The sequence below is a fragment of the Euleptes europaea genome, chromosome 2 (assembly GCF_029931775.1).
Source record: "Euleptes europaea isolate rEulEur1 chromosome 2, rEulEur1.hap1, whole genome shotgun sequence".
Taxonomy (NCBI): Eukaryota; Metazoa; Chordata; class Lepidosauria; order Squamata; family Sphaerodactylidae; genus Euleptes; species Euleptes europaea.
The window spans coordinates 34741055-34756294 of NC_079313.1; the positions used below are offsets into that span (position 1 = coordinate 34741055).

General features: G+C 45.2%; 1 protein-coding gene across 1 annotated transcript in view; it reads right to left on the bottom strand.

Annotated features, from left to right (window-relative positions):
* The window catches only part of KCNT2 (potassium sodium-activated channel subfamily T member 2), a 299141-nt gene that overhangs the window by 71998 nt on the left and 211903 nt on the right, over window positions 1-15240 (bottom strand). Inside the window, exons 15-16 of the mRNA XM_056844277.1 lie at window positions 4386-4494; window positions 565-714 (exon numbers count right to left, since the gene is read on the bottom strand). Coding sequence (XP_056700255.1) covers window positions 565-714; window positions 4386-4494 — 259 coding nt within the window. The remainder of the gene's footprint in view (window positions 1-564; window positions 715-4385; window positions 4495-15240) is intronic.

Genomic DNA, 15240 nt, shown 5'->3' on the forward strand with positions numbered 1-15240 from the left:
TAATTGTATTCCTCTAGAAGAGTATTTCTGTTTGTAATGTTAAGATTAAAACCATCAGTAATATCATATATAAATGAAAGACTTTTACTCTGTGATTTTGTTGCGCCCCCTTTATGTGAGCAGCAGCCACCAGGAATTGACTGAAAACTGATTTCTGGTGCTTGGGAATTGGCAATGGAGCAGGTAAGGAAATGGAAAAAGAAACAAAAATATTTATGCTACCACTGAGCAACCACCCCACACTCCACACATACAGGAGTAAGGGGCAGGCCTTCCTGATCAGATTTTGGATCCAGAAAGTCTGCATTCTTACACTTTTCTTTAAAAATGCACCAAGTGGGATGAGGGAATTCCTGATTCAGTTCAACAAGGCTGTTTTAACACGTCACCTTGGGATTCAAAATGCCCAAAGTCTGGATCAGCAACCTGACAGTTAGGTTCCCCATCAGCTGCAATGCAGGATTGTTACAACTGGCCACACAGCCCTGTGTATACCCAGTGGACCAAAGAAAGGGTTGCTGAAAGGAAGCCATGTTAAATCCCACTGTTAGGAATGAAACATACTTTTTGTGTGCATGGAAAGATGCATATGTGAAACTCTTTCCCTCATATTCAGCAAAAAACACACTCTCCTCCAGGTTAATGTGATACACTTCATTACCAGAGCATCTGCCGTACATTTTCTGCCACTGTTCAGGTGATTGTTGGCCCTCCCTGAAACATAGATAGAAAAAGCATTGTTCCATTGTGCAGATTGAAAGTGAATGTCCAGTTTGAACAAGGCCCCACTTCAGCTCCCTGTTCCCCACATGGCAGTAGCCTCTAACTGGGACAAGAACTCCCTCATGTGCTGTAACCTGTCTTGAACAGAAAATCATGCATGCAACAATCATGGAAGAATTTTTGTCCTTAGTCACATACCATGGTTTTTCTTCCCCCTCTGCCATATGCCATAGGGTTGCTAGTCTTCAGGTGGTGGCTGGAGATCTCCTGATACAACTGGTCTCCAGGTTACACAGATCAGTTCCCCTGGAGAAAATGGCTGCTTTGGAAGGTAGACTCTATGGTACTGTACCCCCCTGAGGTCCCTGTCCTCCCCAAACCCAGCCCTTCCCAGGCTCAACCCCCAAAATGTCCAGGTATTCCTCAGCCCAGAGCTGGCAACCCTACCCATCAAGCAGTAACAGCTACTCCTTAACCTTTTCACATCACTATATTCTGATGCTTCTGCAAACATCATAGGAAATTCCTCTTATCAAAATCCCCAAGAGGAAAACTTATTTTAGGATAACCTGTATAAATAGAAAACTGTCTGTGATGAGAAATGAATACCAAACAGCATTAAATTTAACAGCACAGCATTTTTCTTTCTTATGTAAATTACTGTCCATTTGATAAAGAAATTGCTAGACTTTCATGGGCTCCCAAGCCAGTGTGGTGTAATGGTTAAGAGCGGCGGACTCTAATATGGAGAACTGGGTTTGATTCCCCACTCCTCCACATGAGCAGGGGATTCTAATCTGGTGAACCAGGTTTGTTTCCCCACTTCTCAACATGAAGCCTGTCGGGTGATCTTGAGCAAGTCACAGTTCTCTCAGAACTCTCTCAGTCCCATCTATCTCACAAGGTGTCTGTTGTGGGGAGGGGGAGGAAGGCAATTGTAAGCAGCTTTGAGACTCCTTAAAGATACAGAAAAAAAAAGTAAAGGTCCCCTGTGCAAGCATCGGGTCATTCCTGACCCATGGGGTGACGTCACATCCCGACGTTTCCAAGGCAGACTCAGTTTGTGGGGTGGTTTGCCAGTGCCTTCCCCAGTCATCTTCCCTTTACCCCCAGCAAGCTGGGTACTCATTTCACCGACCTCGGAAGGATGGAAGGCTGAGTCAACCTTGAGCCGGCTACCTGAAACCGACTTCCCTCGGGATCGAACTCAGGTCGTGAGCAGAGCTTTTGACTGCAGTACTGCAGCTTTCCACTCTGCGCCCCGGGGCTCTTAAAGATACAGAAAAGGTTGGTATAAAAACCAACTCTTCTTCTTCTTTTATACACTCGGCTGAACACGAAGGTGGCAGTCAGAGCTGCTTTCCCCCTTTGTTTCTATTAGATTCCAATAAAGTGGGCACTATTAATACCCTGGCATTTGTCTGCCTTGATACACCAAGGTGTTTCTTCCACCTTGGGGGATACTAAATTGCCACGCAAAAGGCTAAACACCTCTGTGAGTAAATGTCAATGTTTTATTTGTATTCACAATGGCTATTTTTCCTTTGAACTTTTCAGTGTTCTTAATAAGATACAGCATTTACCTCAGCACAACAATTCACACTCTAATACAAAAGACAGAGAATCACAGTACTATCTGACATGGGATTACCACCTCCCTTTTTTCTGGCAAGCTTCCGTGCCTTTAAAAAGTGCATGACTGGCAGAAATCTAACAGGCACAGCTTTTCTGTCTACTTCCAGACCTGGTTTTCTGGCTATTTATTTTATTCATTGATACCCAGCCTTTCTCCCCAGTGAGGACCCAAAGCTGCTTACATCATTTTTTTACTCCTCCTTTTTATCTTCACAACAACCCTGCAAGATAGGTTAGGGCTTAGAGAGTGTGACTGGCCCAAGGTCATGCAGCAAGCTTCCGGGGAATGAGTCGGGATTCGAACCAGGGTCTTCCAGATTAGTCCGTCAGTCTTAACCACTACACTACACTGGCTTTCCCCCCAGCCGGGGCTTCCTGGAGAGGCAGAGGCTGCAGCCGGGAAGGGGAGAGCCCGGCAGGGAGCCGCCTGGCCAGCCCCTGGTCATCTGATCCCAGGCCAGCGTCCGGGGCAGCTGGCCAGCCAGCTGGGCTTTGCGGGAGGCACGGCCCGCCCGACCCCCGGAGCTCTCCTTGCATCCATCCCCCTTTCCCCACCTTTTTTCCTTCCCCCCTCCGGCAATGAGGCATCCCGCCTGGCGCCTCCTCCAGCCGCATCCTCTCCTCCCTCCGGCCCTTCGGAGGTTCCCGGTCAGTCCTCCATTCCTTTGCACCGGGCACTCCTCCTGGGTCGCCTTCTCCTTTTCCATTCCCACTTCCCTTCCTGTCGGTGAATTTCCTCTTGGGGGAGGAGGAGGGGAGGTCTCTGATCTGTTGGGTGCAAAAAAAAAAAACCCTCCCCGTTTTTCTCCTCTTCCCTTTCCCTCCCCCTGGCCTAGTATTGTCATCCCCTCCTGCTTCCACTACACTGGGTTGCCACCCAAGAAACTGCTTGGGGCAGTACAATGAGGAGGGTCCCAATGTAGTGAAGTATCTCAGCTCACTCCTGGCCATTGGCTATTTGGGAGGTGATATGTATTTCCTCCTCCATCTGCACCCTACTGGCCAGGTCCAAGCTAAGACCCTGCGGCAATGCTGGAGGGACTCATTTTGAACTTGGATTGTGTGGGCAAAGGAGGAAGCAAGGAGTGTATCTTGCTTGGGGTACAAAATACATTGAATCTGCCCTGATCACTGCAACACTATGGCTGGAAAAGCTGGCAACATTTATATTTTATTTCTTTACTTCATTTGTACCCTACCATTCTCCCCAATGGGGAACCCAAAGCAACTTACATGGTTCTGCTCTCCCCCATTTTATCCTCACAACAACCCTGTGAGGTCGGTGATGCTGAGAGTGTGTCACCAAGCAAGACTCCATGGCACAGCAGTAATTTGAATCTGGGTCTCTCAGCTCCTAGTTCAGCACTTTAACCACTACATCAAACTGGTTTTTAAAGGCATAACAACCCACCAGCTCTTTGAATATTCAAATTCTTAATGACAAGAGTGGATATACAGAATTTTAATTTTTTGTCAGCACTCAATATCTGATATGTTTTCCACAAATTCAAATGTGGTACAAATTGCAAGTCGCTGATTTAAAAGAAGTACTATGATGTAGACTAAGGATATTTCATAGGAAGGGCATCCATAAAATAGGTGTCACCACAGAAAGAGGCGACTATCTCTTAATCTGAAGAGGAAGATAAATGGAACAAGGCAGCAGATATAAGGGGATGGGAAGGAACACATAGGAAAAGATGTCATGTGATAATCAGGTAGCCTATGAAACACTTTATTTCAACACAATGATCTATGATAGGTCAATAAATAAGGCTGCCATTTGCCTGCTACTGGCAGTCAAACTCCTGCTGATGCTCCCCTGTCCCCTCTGATGCTCTGATGTAAAGGGGAAATGGTGTGTGTGTTGACAATCTTCCCAATCTCTATGGTTTTTACTAAGCATTTCCATTCTACTGGAACAGAGAGAGGAGTGGTCACTGATAGCCATTTGTTCATAAAGGCAGACCGTCACACCCTGATCCCATTGTATATAGGTTACATCATAATTTCATTATTATACTTACTGCCCTCTTGATGTATGAACTAACAGAGTGATGAGCGTGGATGTAGCTGGGCAAATACAGTTTAAAGCTAGCATTGCATATTTGAATTCCTCCTCGCATACAACATGATCTGCAAGAAAGAAGAACTGTATTTGTCAGAGAAGCAAACTGGTGACCCATTGCTGGATTTTTTCTCCTAAGGCCCCCAAAGTGACGACAAAAAGACTTACCAAATACGAGTCAAAATACACTAACATGCATACCCAGAGTTTCATTTGAAAAGAAAGATGACATCCAGCATTTGTTACTTGCATGATTAGATACAATTGGTTCTCGTAGGTTATCCAGGCTGTGTAACCGTGGTCTTGGTTACACAGCCCGGATAACTTACGAGAACCAATGAACTCTGACCGTGAAAGCCTTCGACAATATTAGATACAATATTTATCCTTATCCCCAGCTGACAGCTATGATAGAATGCAAAGTTATAAAAGTGAAGAAGCATAACTTAAAAAGCAAATTTAAACCTGATTTAAACATTAAAAACAGCCACTGTTAGCATTTTTCCCTGTTCACAACTATGGCTTGGAATGAGAAGAAATTCATTTCTGGGTGCAAAATATATTAGGAGCATGGTCTACTTGGTCCGCAGAGCCTGCGGCTGTGGGAACAAGGTTCCCATAAGGTTCAATAGAATATTTGCTCATGATCAATTAATTTTCCTATTCCTTCCATGCTCTTTGTTACTCCATCCTTTCTTCCTTCATCCGGGGGCTATTCTTTTGTGCTTGTGCTACTCTGGAAGGTACAATTCATTGAAGGCATTTTATGATAAATGGATTTACACCTACTACTACAACAGCACATCATTACTTCCTTGAATTATTCATTTATTTGCAAAATGTCTCACATCTTTCAGCCCAATCACGACCACCTAATTAAAAACAGAGCAGTATAAAAACACATAATAAAATAAGTTAAAAACACATCACAGAATCCTCTAGTTCTAAAGTTCCCAGAAACACAAAGACAGAGTCACCGGTAGTTGGGTATATTGACCAGTTAGTATGACTGTTGGCATGGTCTGAAAATGGATGTCCATAAAGGCTAATCTAAGTTTATAAAATGAAATGCTGGACAGATAACGATCATGATGCCTTTTAAACAGCTTGTACCAACAAGAATGTCAATCTCTCTCTCTTTATACTAAGACTGAAAACAAACAAAAATATTCAGAGAGCTCCAGTATAGCTTTATATAAATCACTCAAAAAAGTTCTCTGAAGTGCTGCAAGGGGCCTACTAAACACAAATTTCAAAGGCAGAGAAATCAAACTCCTGACTGATATTACTCTATATACTATTAAATAAAGGAGACAGCTACTTTCAGTTATGATCTGGAGGATGAGAGCGGGTGTCTGTTATAAAAAATCTCACCTTCAATCCAATATACTCTCCACAACATTCCCTGGCAAGTTCTCCATTCTACAACCATCATGTTTATTAGTTCTTACCAATTCCCATCGCACTGTGAATGTCTCTATCTTTACGGGTAATTGCCACTGACATGGAACAATAAGATGAGAATAAGATGAGAAGCGGTAAGAGATTCTGTAATTGGAGGGGGAGGAAGAATTCACCACAGATGTGCCAGTGAAATGTAGCCTAGTCCTACCTAATACCCAAACCTAAACAACTGCCCAGCAGGTCATACCAATGTTAATTTTTGTTTTATATATTACCTTACTAGTGAAATCACCTTATAGGTACGGTTTAAACAAATGTAATATGTGAAGCGCGGGTTCTGGGGCTTACCTGGAGCCCCACTTGCTGACTTGGGTGAGGAGAGGTGGCAGAAGGAGGCAGCAAGTCAGGCAGTGGTACTTTCACTGTGGTGAGGCTATGGCACCGGCCTGGGAGACCACACGGCTGCAACTGCTTCTCTTCTGGATTTTTCCCAGGCTGGTCAGCCTCAGCCAGTCAGCTCTCACCCCCTTGACTCAAATAAACCAATCTACAACCTCCTAGGTCCAGCTGCCAGCTTCCCCTTCACATCCACTTTCAGAGATTATGAGGATCCTCCAGGTATCCATCTTCCCTGTAAAATTAGGGAAGATATTTTGGACAGGTTTTATGTGGACCTCTTTTCCTTACTGAGGCTTGAGGCTGATGAGGGAAGACATTCACGTTCAACCACAAGGGGAAAAAGATAGGAGAAAGTGGGGAGCGGTGACCACAGCTTTGACAAATGGATATCAGGTTACGCCGTCTTTATGGGAATGGTTTTGTCTGCCTATCCTGAGCGGGCATTTAGCAAATCCTTTGGCGAATGTTTTGCAGGCATGCTCGTTGGCTGGGGACTTAGCGGCTATCGAGTATGACATGGCAATCTGTAAATAGCCATCCCACAGTGAAAAGGCGAGGTGGGATCTAATTAAGGTCAAGTCTCCTCCACTCGACAAGGGTAAGCCCAATGGCAGGAGGCTGGGTCGTTGGGGTGGGTGGGTGCAAGGACACTTCACTAGGGTATGCTAGAAGTATAGCCAGGGGAAGTGCCAGAGGGGCCAGATGCGGGTTCAAGCACTGCTGAGAAATTTGCTATGGGCAACACCTCAGGTCCACTTGCCCTCCCAATTTCAGTGGCCAGCCACCCTTTTTGGGAGGCAAACCCTCCTCTAATGCCAACTGCAAAGATGGAGGTGACGTGGGAGTAAGTGGATTAGCAGTTATCCAGGACACACTACCAGAACTCATTGCTTTATAGAAAACAGTGTTGTTTAATTTACAGTGCACAGATACAAAAGACAAACCGTCACGTACACTTCTCTCCACCAAACTTCCCAACACAGAGTTATAATCACACAGACTTATATACATCTGAATATACACCAGCACCTGAAACCAATTAGGCCACCTGTAGACCTGGCCACAGTATCGCATCAGCTTACTGCTTCAATCTGGTTTGCTCTGGTGCACTCTGGGACCTGCAAGGCTATTGTTGCCTCTTGCATCAGCTTAGATGTCCCATATCTGACAGCTATCTGTCAGCTGTCTATGTCATATTATTATGATCAACTTATAACTCTGACAGGAGGGTCTTCTGGCAACAACTGGTGGGGGAAGTGAGTTTCTGTCAATGGGAGCGCTGACTAGCACTTCCATCACAAGGGTGGCTGCCAGGTCCTCAGCAAAATTCCTCTGGGAGGGTTTCTCCTGTGGGTTCCACATTCCCTTCTTTGGCCCCCAGATCCCCATGGTGTCAGGGAATCTGAAATCCGCCAAGGACATGCCAGAGGTGGTGGCTGCTAAGGTTTCCAAGGATTGTGCTGCGAGGCAGATAGCTGGTCCATTCAGTACCCTTCCCATCCTCAACTTAAGGGTCTCCCCCCGGGGGTCATTCCCAAGAAGGCACTGGCAAATTCCACCTTATCCACCACCTGTCCTACCCCAAGCATGCATCGGTGAATGAGGCCATACCTCTGGAACACTGTTAGGTGAAGTATGCATCTTTTGACCACGCTGTCTGTATGATCCAGGCATGCGGCTGTGGGGCATAGTGGGAGAAATGCAACATACAGTCTGTGTTTCATCTACTTCCTCTTCACTCTGAGGATTTTTGTCTGTTGGTTTCCACTTCCTGGGCTCCTGGTACATGGACAGGGCTATATTCATGGATTGCTCAGTGGCTTGCGTGGCTTTTGAAACCTTTAGCACTATCCTGGAATGGAGTATTAAGGACAAGACTGGGTTCTCCCAAGTCACCCGCTATCTCGATGATTTTCTCTTTGCTGGGTCAGCTGGAAGTGGCGCTTGTGTAAGCCTCTTAGCAACCTTTCAAGCAGTGGCTGCCGAATTAGGGGTTCCCCTTGTCCACGAAAAGCCACCCAACTAGTGTTTTGGGGCATTAAAATTGATTCGGGTGCTGGGACATCCCGCCTTCTGACAGAAAAATTGCTCGCCTTATGAGCAATCCTTACACTCCTTCTAGCCTGACAAAAATGAACATTGAGGGAGCTGCCGTCCCTCATAGGCCATCTCAATTTTGCCTCCAGGGTAGTGTCCCCGGAGAGGGCTTTTTGTACTCATTTGGCCTGGGCAACATCTGATGACAGGGTTCATCACCACATTCAGCTGAAGGAGGACCTTCGGATGTGGCTTTCCTTTTGGAAAGCTGCAATGGGGTTTCGCTTTGCCAAGATCCTTTGCATTTGGGCCAAGACTTACAGGTCCCGTCTGATGCCTTGAGGAGCATTGGTTTTTGGCTGTATTTTAATGGCAGGTGGTGCAGCCAACTGTGGCCACACCACTGGGCACGGTTGGGCATTGCCCAGGGCCTCACTTTCCTTAAACTTTGGTACCGGTCACCATTTGGCAGGAACAGTTCAAGGACAGGATAGTGTTGTTCTGGTGTGACAACCAGGCTGTGGTCCACAGCATTAACAAACAAATGTCAAAATTGGAGCAGGTCATGTGTCTTGTGTGTAGTTTTGTTTTGACCTGCCTATCTGTGAACATTACCTTTATGGTGCAACACATCCCAGAGGCAGACGGCAATATAGTAGATGCACTATCTCGCCTTCAGGAGGAGAGATTCTTCAGGATGGCCCAAGGAGCAATCCTCCTTGTTAAGCCATTTCTGGAAGAGCTGTGGTCCCTTGAAGGCATTCAATAATGCAGTGGGTATTTAGCTCAGTCGCTCTGTCGCATCTGAAGGAGTTGGTTTTTTGCCCAGGACCATGGGGGTGGACTTGGCAGCAGTGTCATTTTTTAGGAAGGCACATGGTCATCCCAACCCTGGTGCATCCTTTGTGGGCTGCAGCACCATCTAAGGTTGGCATTGCGCCTCCCCCTGCACTTCTGACCCCCGTGGGCTCATCAGTATCAGCATTTTGTCCTGGCTGATCCACAACTTCCCTGAGTTGTGCTGGGCCCCTTTTGAGGCTACTTTATTTGAAGCTGCCTATATCCTGGCCTTCTATGGGGCCCTCCGGGTTGGGGAGCTGGCCATGTGTTCCGCTAATGACAGGTCCGTCCGAGTGCTGGAGGTTGGTGATGTATCACTTTCTGGGACCAAGCTCCACCTCATTATTAGGTGCTCTAAGATGGATTAGAAAGGTCTGGGTGCTCAGCTGTGCCTCCATGCAGCCCCTGAGGTCTTCCCCTGCCCAGTTCAGGCACTTACCACATTCCTGGCAATTCGGCCAGTCAATCCTGGCCCCCTGTTCATTCACAAGGATGGTTCCTTTTTGACCCGATACCACTTCACCCGTGTCTTCCATTGGGGCCTGGCAAACATCAGCTTGTTGCCTGTGGAGTTTGGTTCCCACTTCTTCAGGATCAGGGCTGCCACTGTGGCTGCTGGTTTGGGCTTGCCAACAGCTCATACACAGGCCATCAGCAGGTGGAGGTCATCAGTCTATAAAGGGTACATCTGGCCTCAGCTCGACATGAAGTAATACCTCTGTTTGAGATTCAGTTCAGCATAGAAGGTGGGTCTGGACCTGCAGGCACAGTATTGTGCATTGGGCAGATGTGTATGTGGCTTCTTCTGGTTGGGGCAGGCACCTAGTGCTGGACAGATCCCTTCATATCTCGTGGTTGACTGTTAGAGGCATGAGCTGGAATGCCTTGGTACCCACTCTCAAGCAGTGGCCTCATGGCATGCCAGATGCTCTGGTCATACAACTTGGCAAGAATGACCTGGGTGAGCAGAAGGGGAAAGATTTTTCGGAATCTGCCAGCATCAACCTGTGGGCTATTGCAGCTGGTTTCCTCAGCACTGTCTTTCTCTAGTTGGACATGCTTGAGCAGTTGTCAGGGTGTGGTGTTTCCAGCCTGGAAAGTTTGAATGTGGCAAGGTGCAAGGTTACCAATGCCATTGGCAAAGTCGTGGTGGCCCTCAGGGGCGTAGTCATTCGCCACTCTGACATTTCATCCCAACTGGAAGTGACGTTTCAGCTGGACAGGGTCCATCTCTCTTCCTGAGGGCAAAACACCTGGCTCCACAGCATTCAGCACGGCCTGATGAAATGGTTGCCACCGTAAGTGCTTTGTAAGGAGTAGGGTGGGTTCATTGTGTCCCCGTCCATCTCTTTTGGAGCTGTTGGCATGGGTCTGGCTTCAGTTTGGGGAGAAAGCGGCCTTCATACCCCTTTTCCCCACCTTGGGTATCCCAATAAGGGATTCTGGGGGAGGCTTTGACATGAGACATGCCTGGCTCAGGGGTTGTCAGGGGAGTCTCCTCTCAAGAGGCAGGTGAAGCACCAAGTGCTCAAGCCTAGGTAAATTCCCAGTTACTGCCATCCTAGGCTACTCCTCAGCAGACCGGCTGGGAGTAGGAGGTTCTCATTGGTCAGCAGGTGGGCCAACTGATGCCTTGGATTTAACCTCTATGCAACGCCAGTGCCCTGTTTAGCTGTAACCAATAAAGTTGTGGCCGTTGACACTCCAACCAACGGGTCCTGGTTATTTGCATGCAAGATAGTTTTGTTCTGCCCCTTCCCCACTTGGTCCTGAGTTGGCAAGTGGCTCTTATTCCCACTGAAAGATAACTATGGAGTGGGATCCAAGAGTGACCTTCTGATCACAGAAGGAACACATCTTATCATGAGTGAAAGGACTCCTTCGGTGAGTTTGGATATAACTCAGATTCATTCTGATTTCACTGGCCTGAGGTTTCACAAGGTAACATTTTATGATTTTAGTACCTGAGTCATAGAAGTCAAAATATTAAATGCAAATATTCTTGCTATCTGGTTTGCTGACTGCCACAGTAGTGACATTTGAGCTTCTAAAGTTCAGTCACAATTTCTCCCATAAATTACCTCATTCTTACAGCTAGCTCAATTCTTGTCTCTGTGTAACATAATAAACAGGAGTTTTAAAAGTTGTTAGCATAACTAGTAATAGCTTTGTTTTTCGAATTTTCTTCCTTCTTCCATGTTCAGAACAATTTTCCAATTTCAACCCTAAATTGCGTTTTAGAAGTATGACTTCTCTCAATGGGGGTTATCTCATTTTCACATTCCCCAGAAGTATTGATTTCCACTACCTTAATCCACATTTCACTTTGAGAAGAAAACTAGATTCAGTTCCACTGTGCTTCTGACTTAGATTTCTTTTATTCTCATACATGGCCATGAAGTACTTTATCTTAAAACTATACATAGAGAAAAAAGACACAGAACTTTCTGTTTCAAATTAATTACGTGTAATCGACTAGATAGCTCTGGTAAAATGCAGATGTTACACAGAAGAATTTTAGTTTATATTGCACATTCACATACAGACACATATATGTACAAAACCAGTGTTACGTTGAAATTTCTGTTACACCTAAAGCATTGCTTAATTCAAAGAAAATCCCTCTGTTTAAACACTCACAGGATATTGGTTCTTGTAGGTTATCCGGGCTGTGTGACCGTGGTCTTGGTATTTTCTTTCCTGATGTTTCGCCAGCAGCTGTGGCAGGCATCTTCAGAGGAGTAACACTGAAGGACAGTCCTGTCCTTCAGACACTGTCCTTCAGACTTACTCCTCTGAAGATGCCTGCCACAGCTGCTGGCGAAACGTCAGGAAAGAAAATAGTCCTCACGAGTAGATTTTGTGGGAGAAGAACCCTTGAATATACATAAACTGCTATCTAGTCTGTGATTACTTGCTTTGCTACTGTTGTGACCGGCACATCCCACCCAGTTTTGCTAAAGATATTATGGGGATCTGAAACAAAATGTTGGAAAACTGTAATGAATTACTGTCCTGAAGAGTGTGGGATACAAAGAAGCTTCCTACCTCTCCCCTACAGGTCTGCAGTTACGGCTTATTTAAATGTCTCATTCCTGCTGTTTTAACCCCTCAAACCTCACCCATTTTGACTGTTTTTTTCTTGTGCAAATTGAACTCTTGACTGTTGATTTTCATCCCATTTTCTGGTTACACTGAATTCTTCCCATAGAACACATACATTTTTCAACATTATTGCTACATCAAATAATCTGCATTATCCATTAAATGGGTAAAGGACCTACACTTTATGTATAAATGCTCTATAAATTGTGCACAAAAGCTGTACAACATGCACACACAATACAATTTGGCCCCCACACCTAGTTTTGATGCGAGTTGCTGGCTTCACCAGCCTTGACTAGAGTTGCTGGCTCAATGTTTGCTGGTTGCTGCTGTTGCTGTTGTCATCTTCTGTTGTGAGGAAGATCTGGAGGTCACTGGAACTCATGACAAACCCTTAGTGGGCTTCAGGTGGCCACGGGAATCTTCAGGCAATTCAACAAGCTTTGGATGCTTCCTTGGCCATTTGGACCCTGGAGTTTGTGGACCATTGACCCAAAGTTGCTTTCGGGGTGTTTTCCTGCACCTGGAGGGAACCATTGAGCAGGACCACGGTAACCAGTGGGATTCTGGAATTTGGCACTGGAACAACACTGAGCTGGAAGGCTGCACAGTTTGTGAAATAAGAGCTGAAGCCATTTTACTGATAAAGTGTCCCCCAGCTATTCAGTGAGAGCTTCATTAACCTGTAATTTAGTACAGGGGTCTTCCCAAAGCACCTAATATGATAGGCATGCTCCTCTGATACTAGAGAGAATAGGTATGCATCATGACTAGTAGCCATTATAATGAGTAGCCATGAATAGCCCTCTCCTCCATGAACATGTCCACTCCCCTCTGAAAGCCTTCCAAGTTGGCAGCCATCACTACATCCTGGGGCAGGGAGTTCCACAATTTAACTATGCGTTGTGTGAAGAAATACTTCATCGGTTTTGAATCTCATCCTCCAGCTTCAGCAGATGACCCCGTGTTCTAGTATTATGAGAGAGTTCTAGTATTATGTCCACTCTCTCCAAACCATGCATAATTTTATAGACCTCTATCATGTCTCCCCTTAGCCGCCTTCTTTCCAAGCTAAACAGCCCTAAGCGTTTTAACCGCTCCTCATAGGACAGTTGCTCTAGTCCCCTGATCATTTTTGTTGCTCTTTTCTGAACCTTCCCAAGCTCTGTAATATCCCTTTTTAGGTGTGATGACCAGAACTGCACACAGTATTCCAAGTGTGGTCTCACCATAGATTTGTACAAGGGCAGTATGATATCAGCAGTTTCATTCTGTAATCCTCATCTAATTATGGCCAGCATGGAATTTGCCTTTTTTACAGCAGCCGCACACTGGGTTGACATCTTCATTGAGTGATCCACTACCACCCCAAGATCCCTTTCTAGGTCTGTTGCTGCCAGCACAGATTACATCAGTGTATGTGTGAAGTTGGGATTTTTTGCCCCAATATGCATCACTTTATACTTGCTCACATTGAATCTCATTTGCCATTTTAATGCCCATTCTTCCAGTTTGTAGAGATCCTTTTGGAGCTCTTCACAGTTCAATTTTGTTTTAACCACCCTAACTAATTTGGTGTCATCTGCAAATTTGGCCACTTCATTGTTCACCCCCAACTCCAGGTCATTGATGAACAGGTTGAAAAGCACCGGTCCCAACACAGATCCCTGAGGCACCCCACTGCTCACATCCCTCCATTGGGAGAACTTACCATTGATTCCTACTCTCTGCCTCATATTATAGCCAGCTCTCAATCCATAAGAGGACTTGTCCTCTTATCCCATGACTATGAAGTTTGCTTAGCGGTCTTTGGTGGGGGACTTTGTCAAAAGCCTTTTGGAAATCCAAATACACATTGTCCTCAGGCTCCTTCCTGTCCACATGCTTATTGACACTTTCAATAAAAGTGAGACAGGTTAGTGAGACAGGACCTACCTTTACAAAAGCCATGTTGGGTTTTGCTCAGCAGGCCTTGCCCTTCTATATGCTTGACAATTCTATCTTTAATAATGTTTTCCATCAATTTACCTGGAACAGACATTAACTAGCCTGTAATTTCCTGGGTCCCTCCTGGAACCTTTTTTTATAAATGGGTGTTACATTGGCCATTCTCCAGTCCTCTGGTACAGAGGCTGATCGAAGGGACATGTTACATATCTTTGTTAGGAGTTCAGCAATTTCCCCTTGGAATTCTTGAAGAACTCTAGGATGAATAGCGTATATATAGAGTAAACTGAACAAGACATTACTGGGGGAAGAAGGGAGCGTAGAATGCACCACTAATCTGCCATTTTTTACAGGAATCTTGTAGGTAGTTTTGTCTTTGGTTGCCATTGCTAAATTGTACCAGTTGACCAAGCCATGATAATTTTTTTTAAAAAAAAAAATAAACTGCTGAGATGGAAGGGCTCATTAAGGGAATTGACCAGTTACTGAACTGGTAATTGCATTAGAGTTTTGAACAAAAGCTTCTGATGTTGGCAAAATGCAATGGGCAAAAAAGATACAAGCCAGAAATGAAAGAGAAAAGGTTCATTTACTGCAATCCATGAACCACAGAGACTAATGTAATTTCTGTAATGGATAAATTCTACTGCTTTTCATCTCAGAATTTTAACTGCTGGACCAATTCAGTACATTAAGTGTTTAGACACCTGAGTAGGAGAGAAATGAAGTTCAAGAGGAAAAAAAAACCTTTTGCCAATAGCAAAGGATGATGGATGTAATTACAGAATTCAAAAGCACTACTGGCTTCCTAATATGCAGTGGGTGTAATTACATAGAGTGTTTTGTCAAGCAACAACATGAATGGGACATCCCCAGCAAGCACAAGACTTCATGAATACAATGGTACTCTAAGTAGTGGACCATGAAGCAGAGGAAAGGACTGGACCATATGTGTGAAATGGGAAAATGTGCTAGCAAACGATTGCTAAATTCTATTGAAAGGGCACTGAAAGTACATTATCCAGTGTGTCTGAAAGTGTCCAAGTGTAATTTTCTATAGTGAGTCTATCTCACAAAAATAT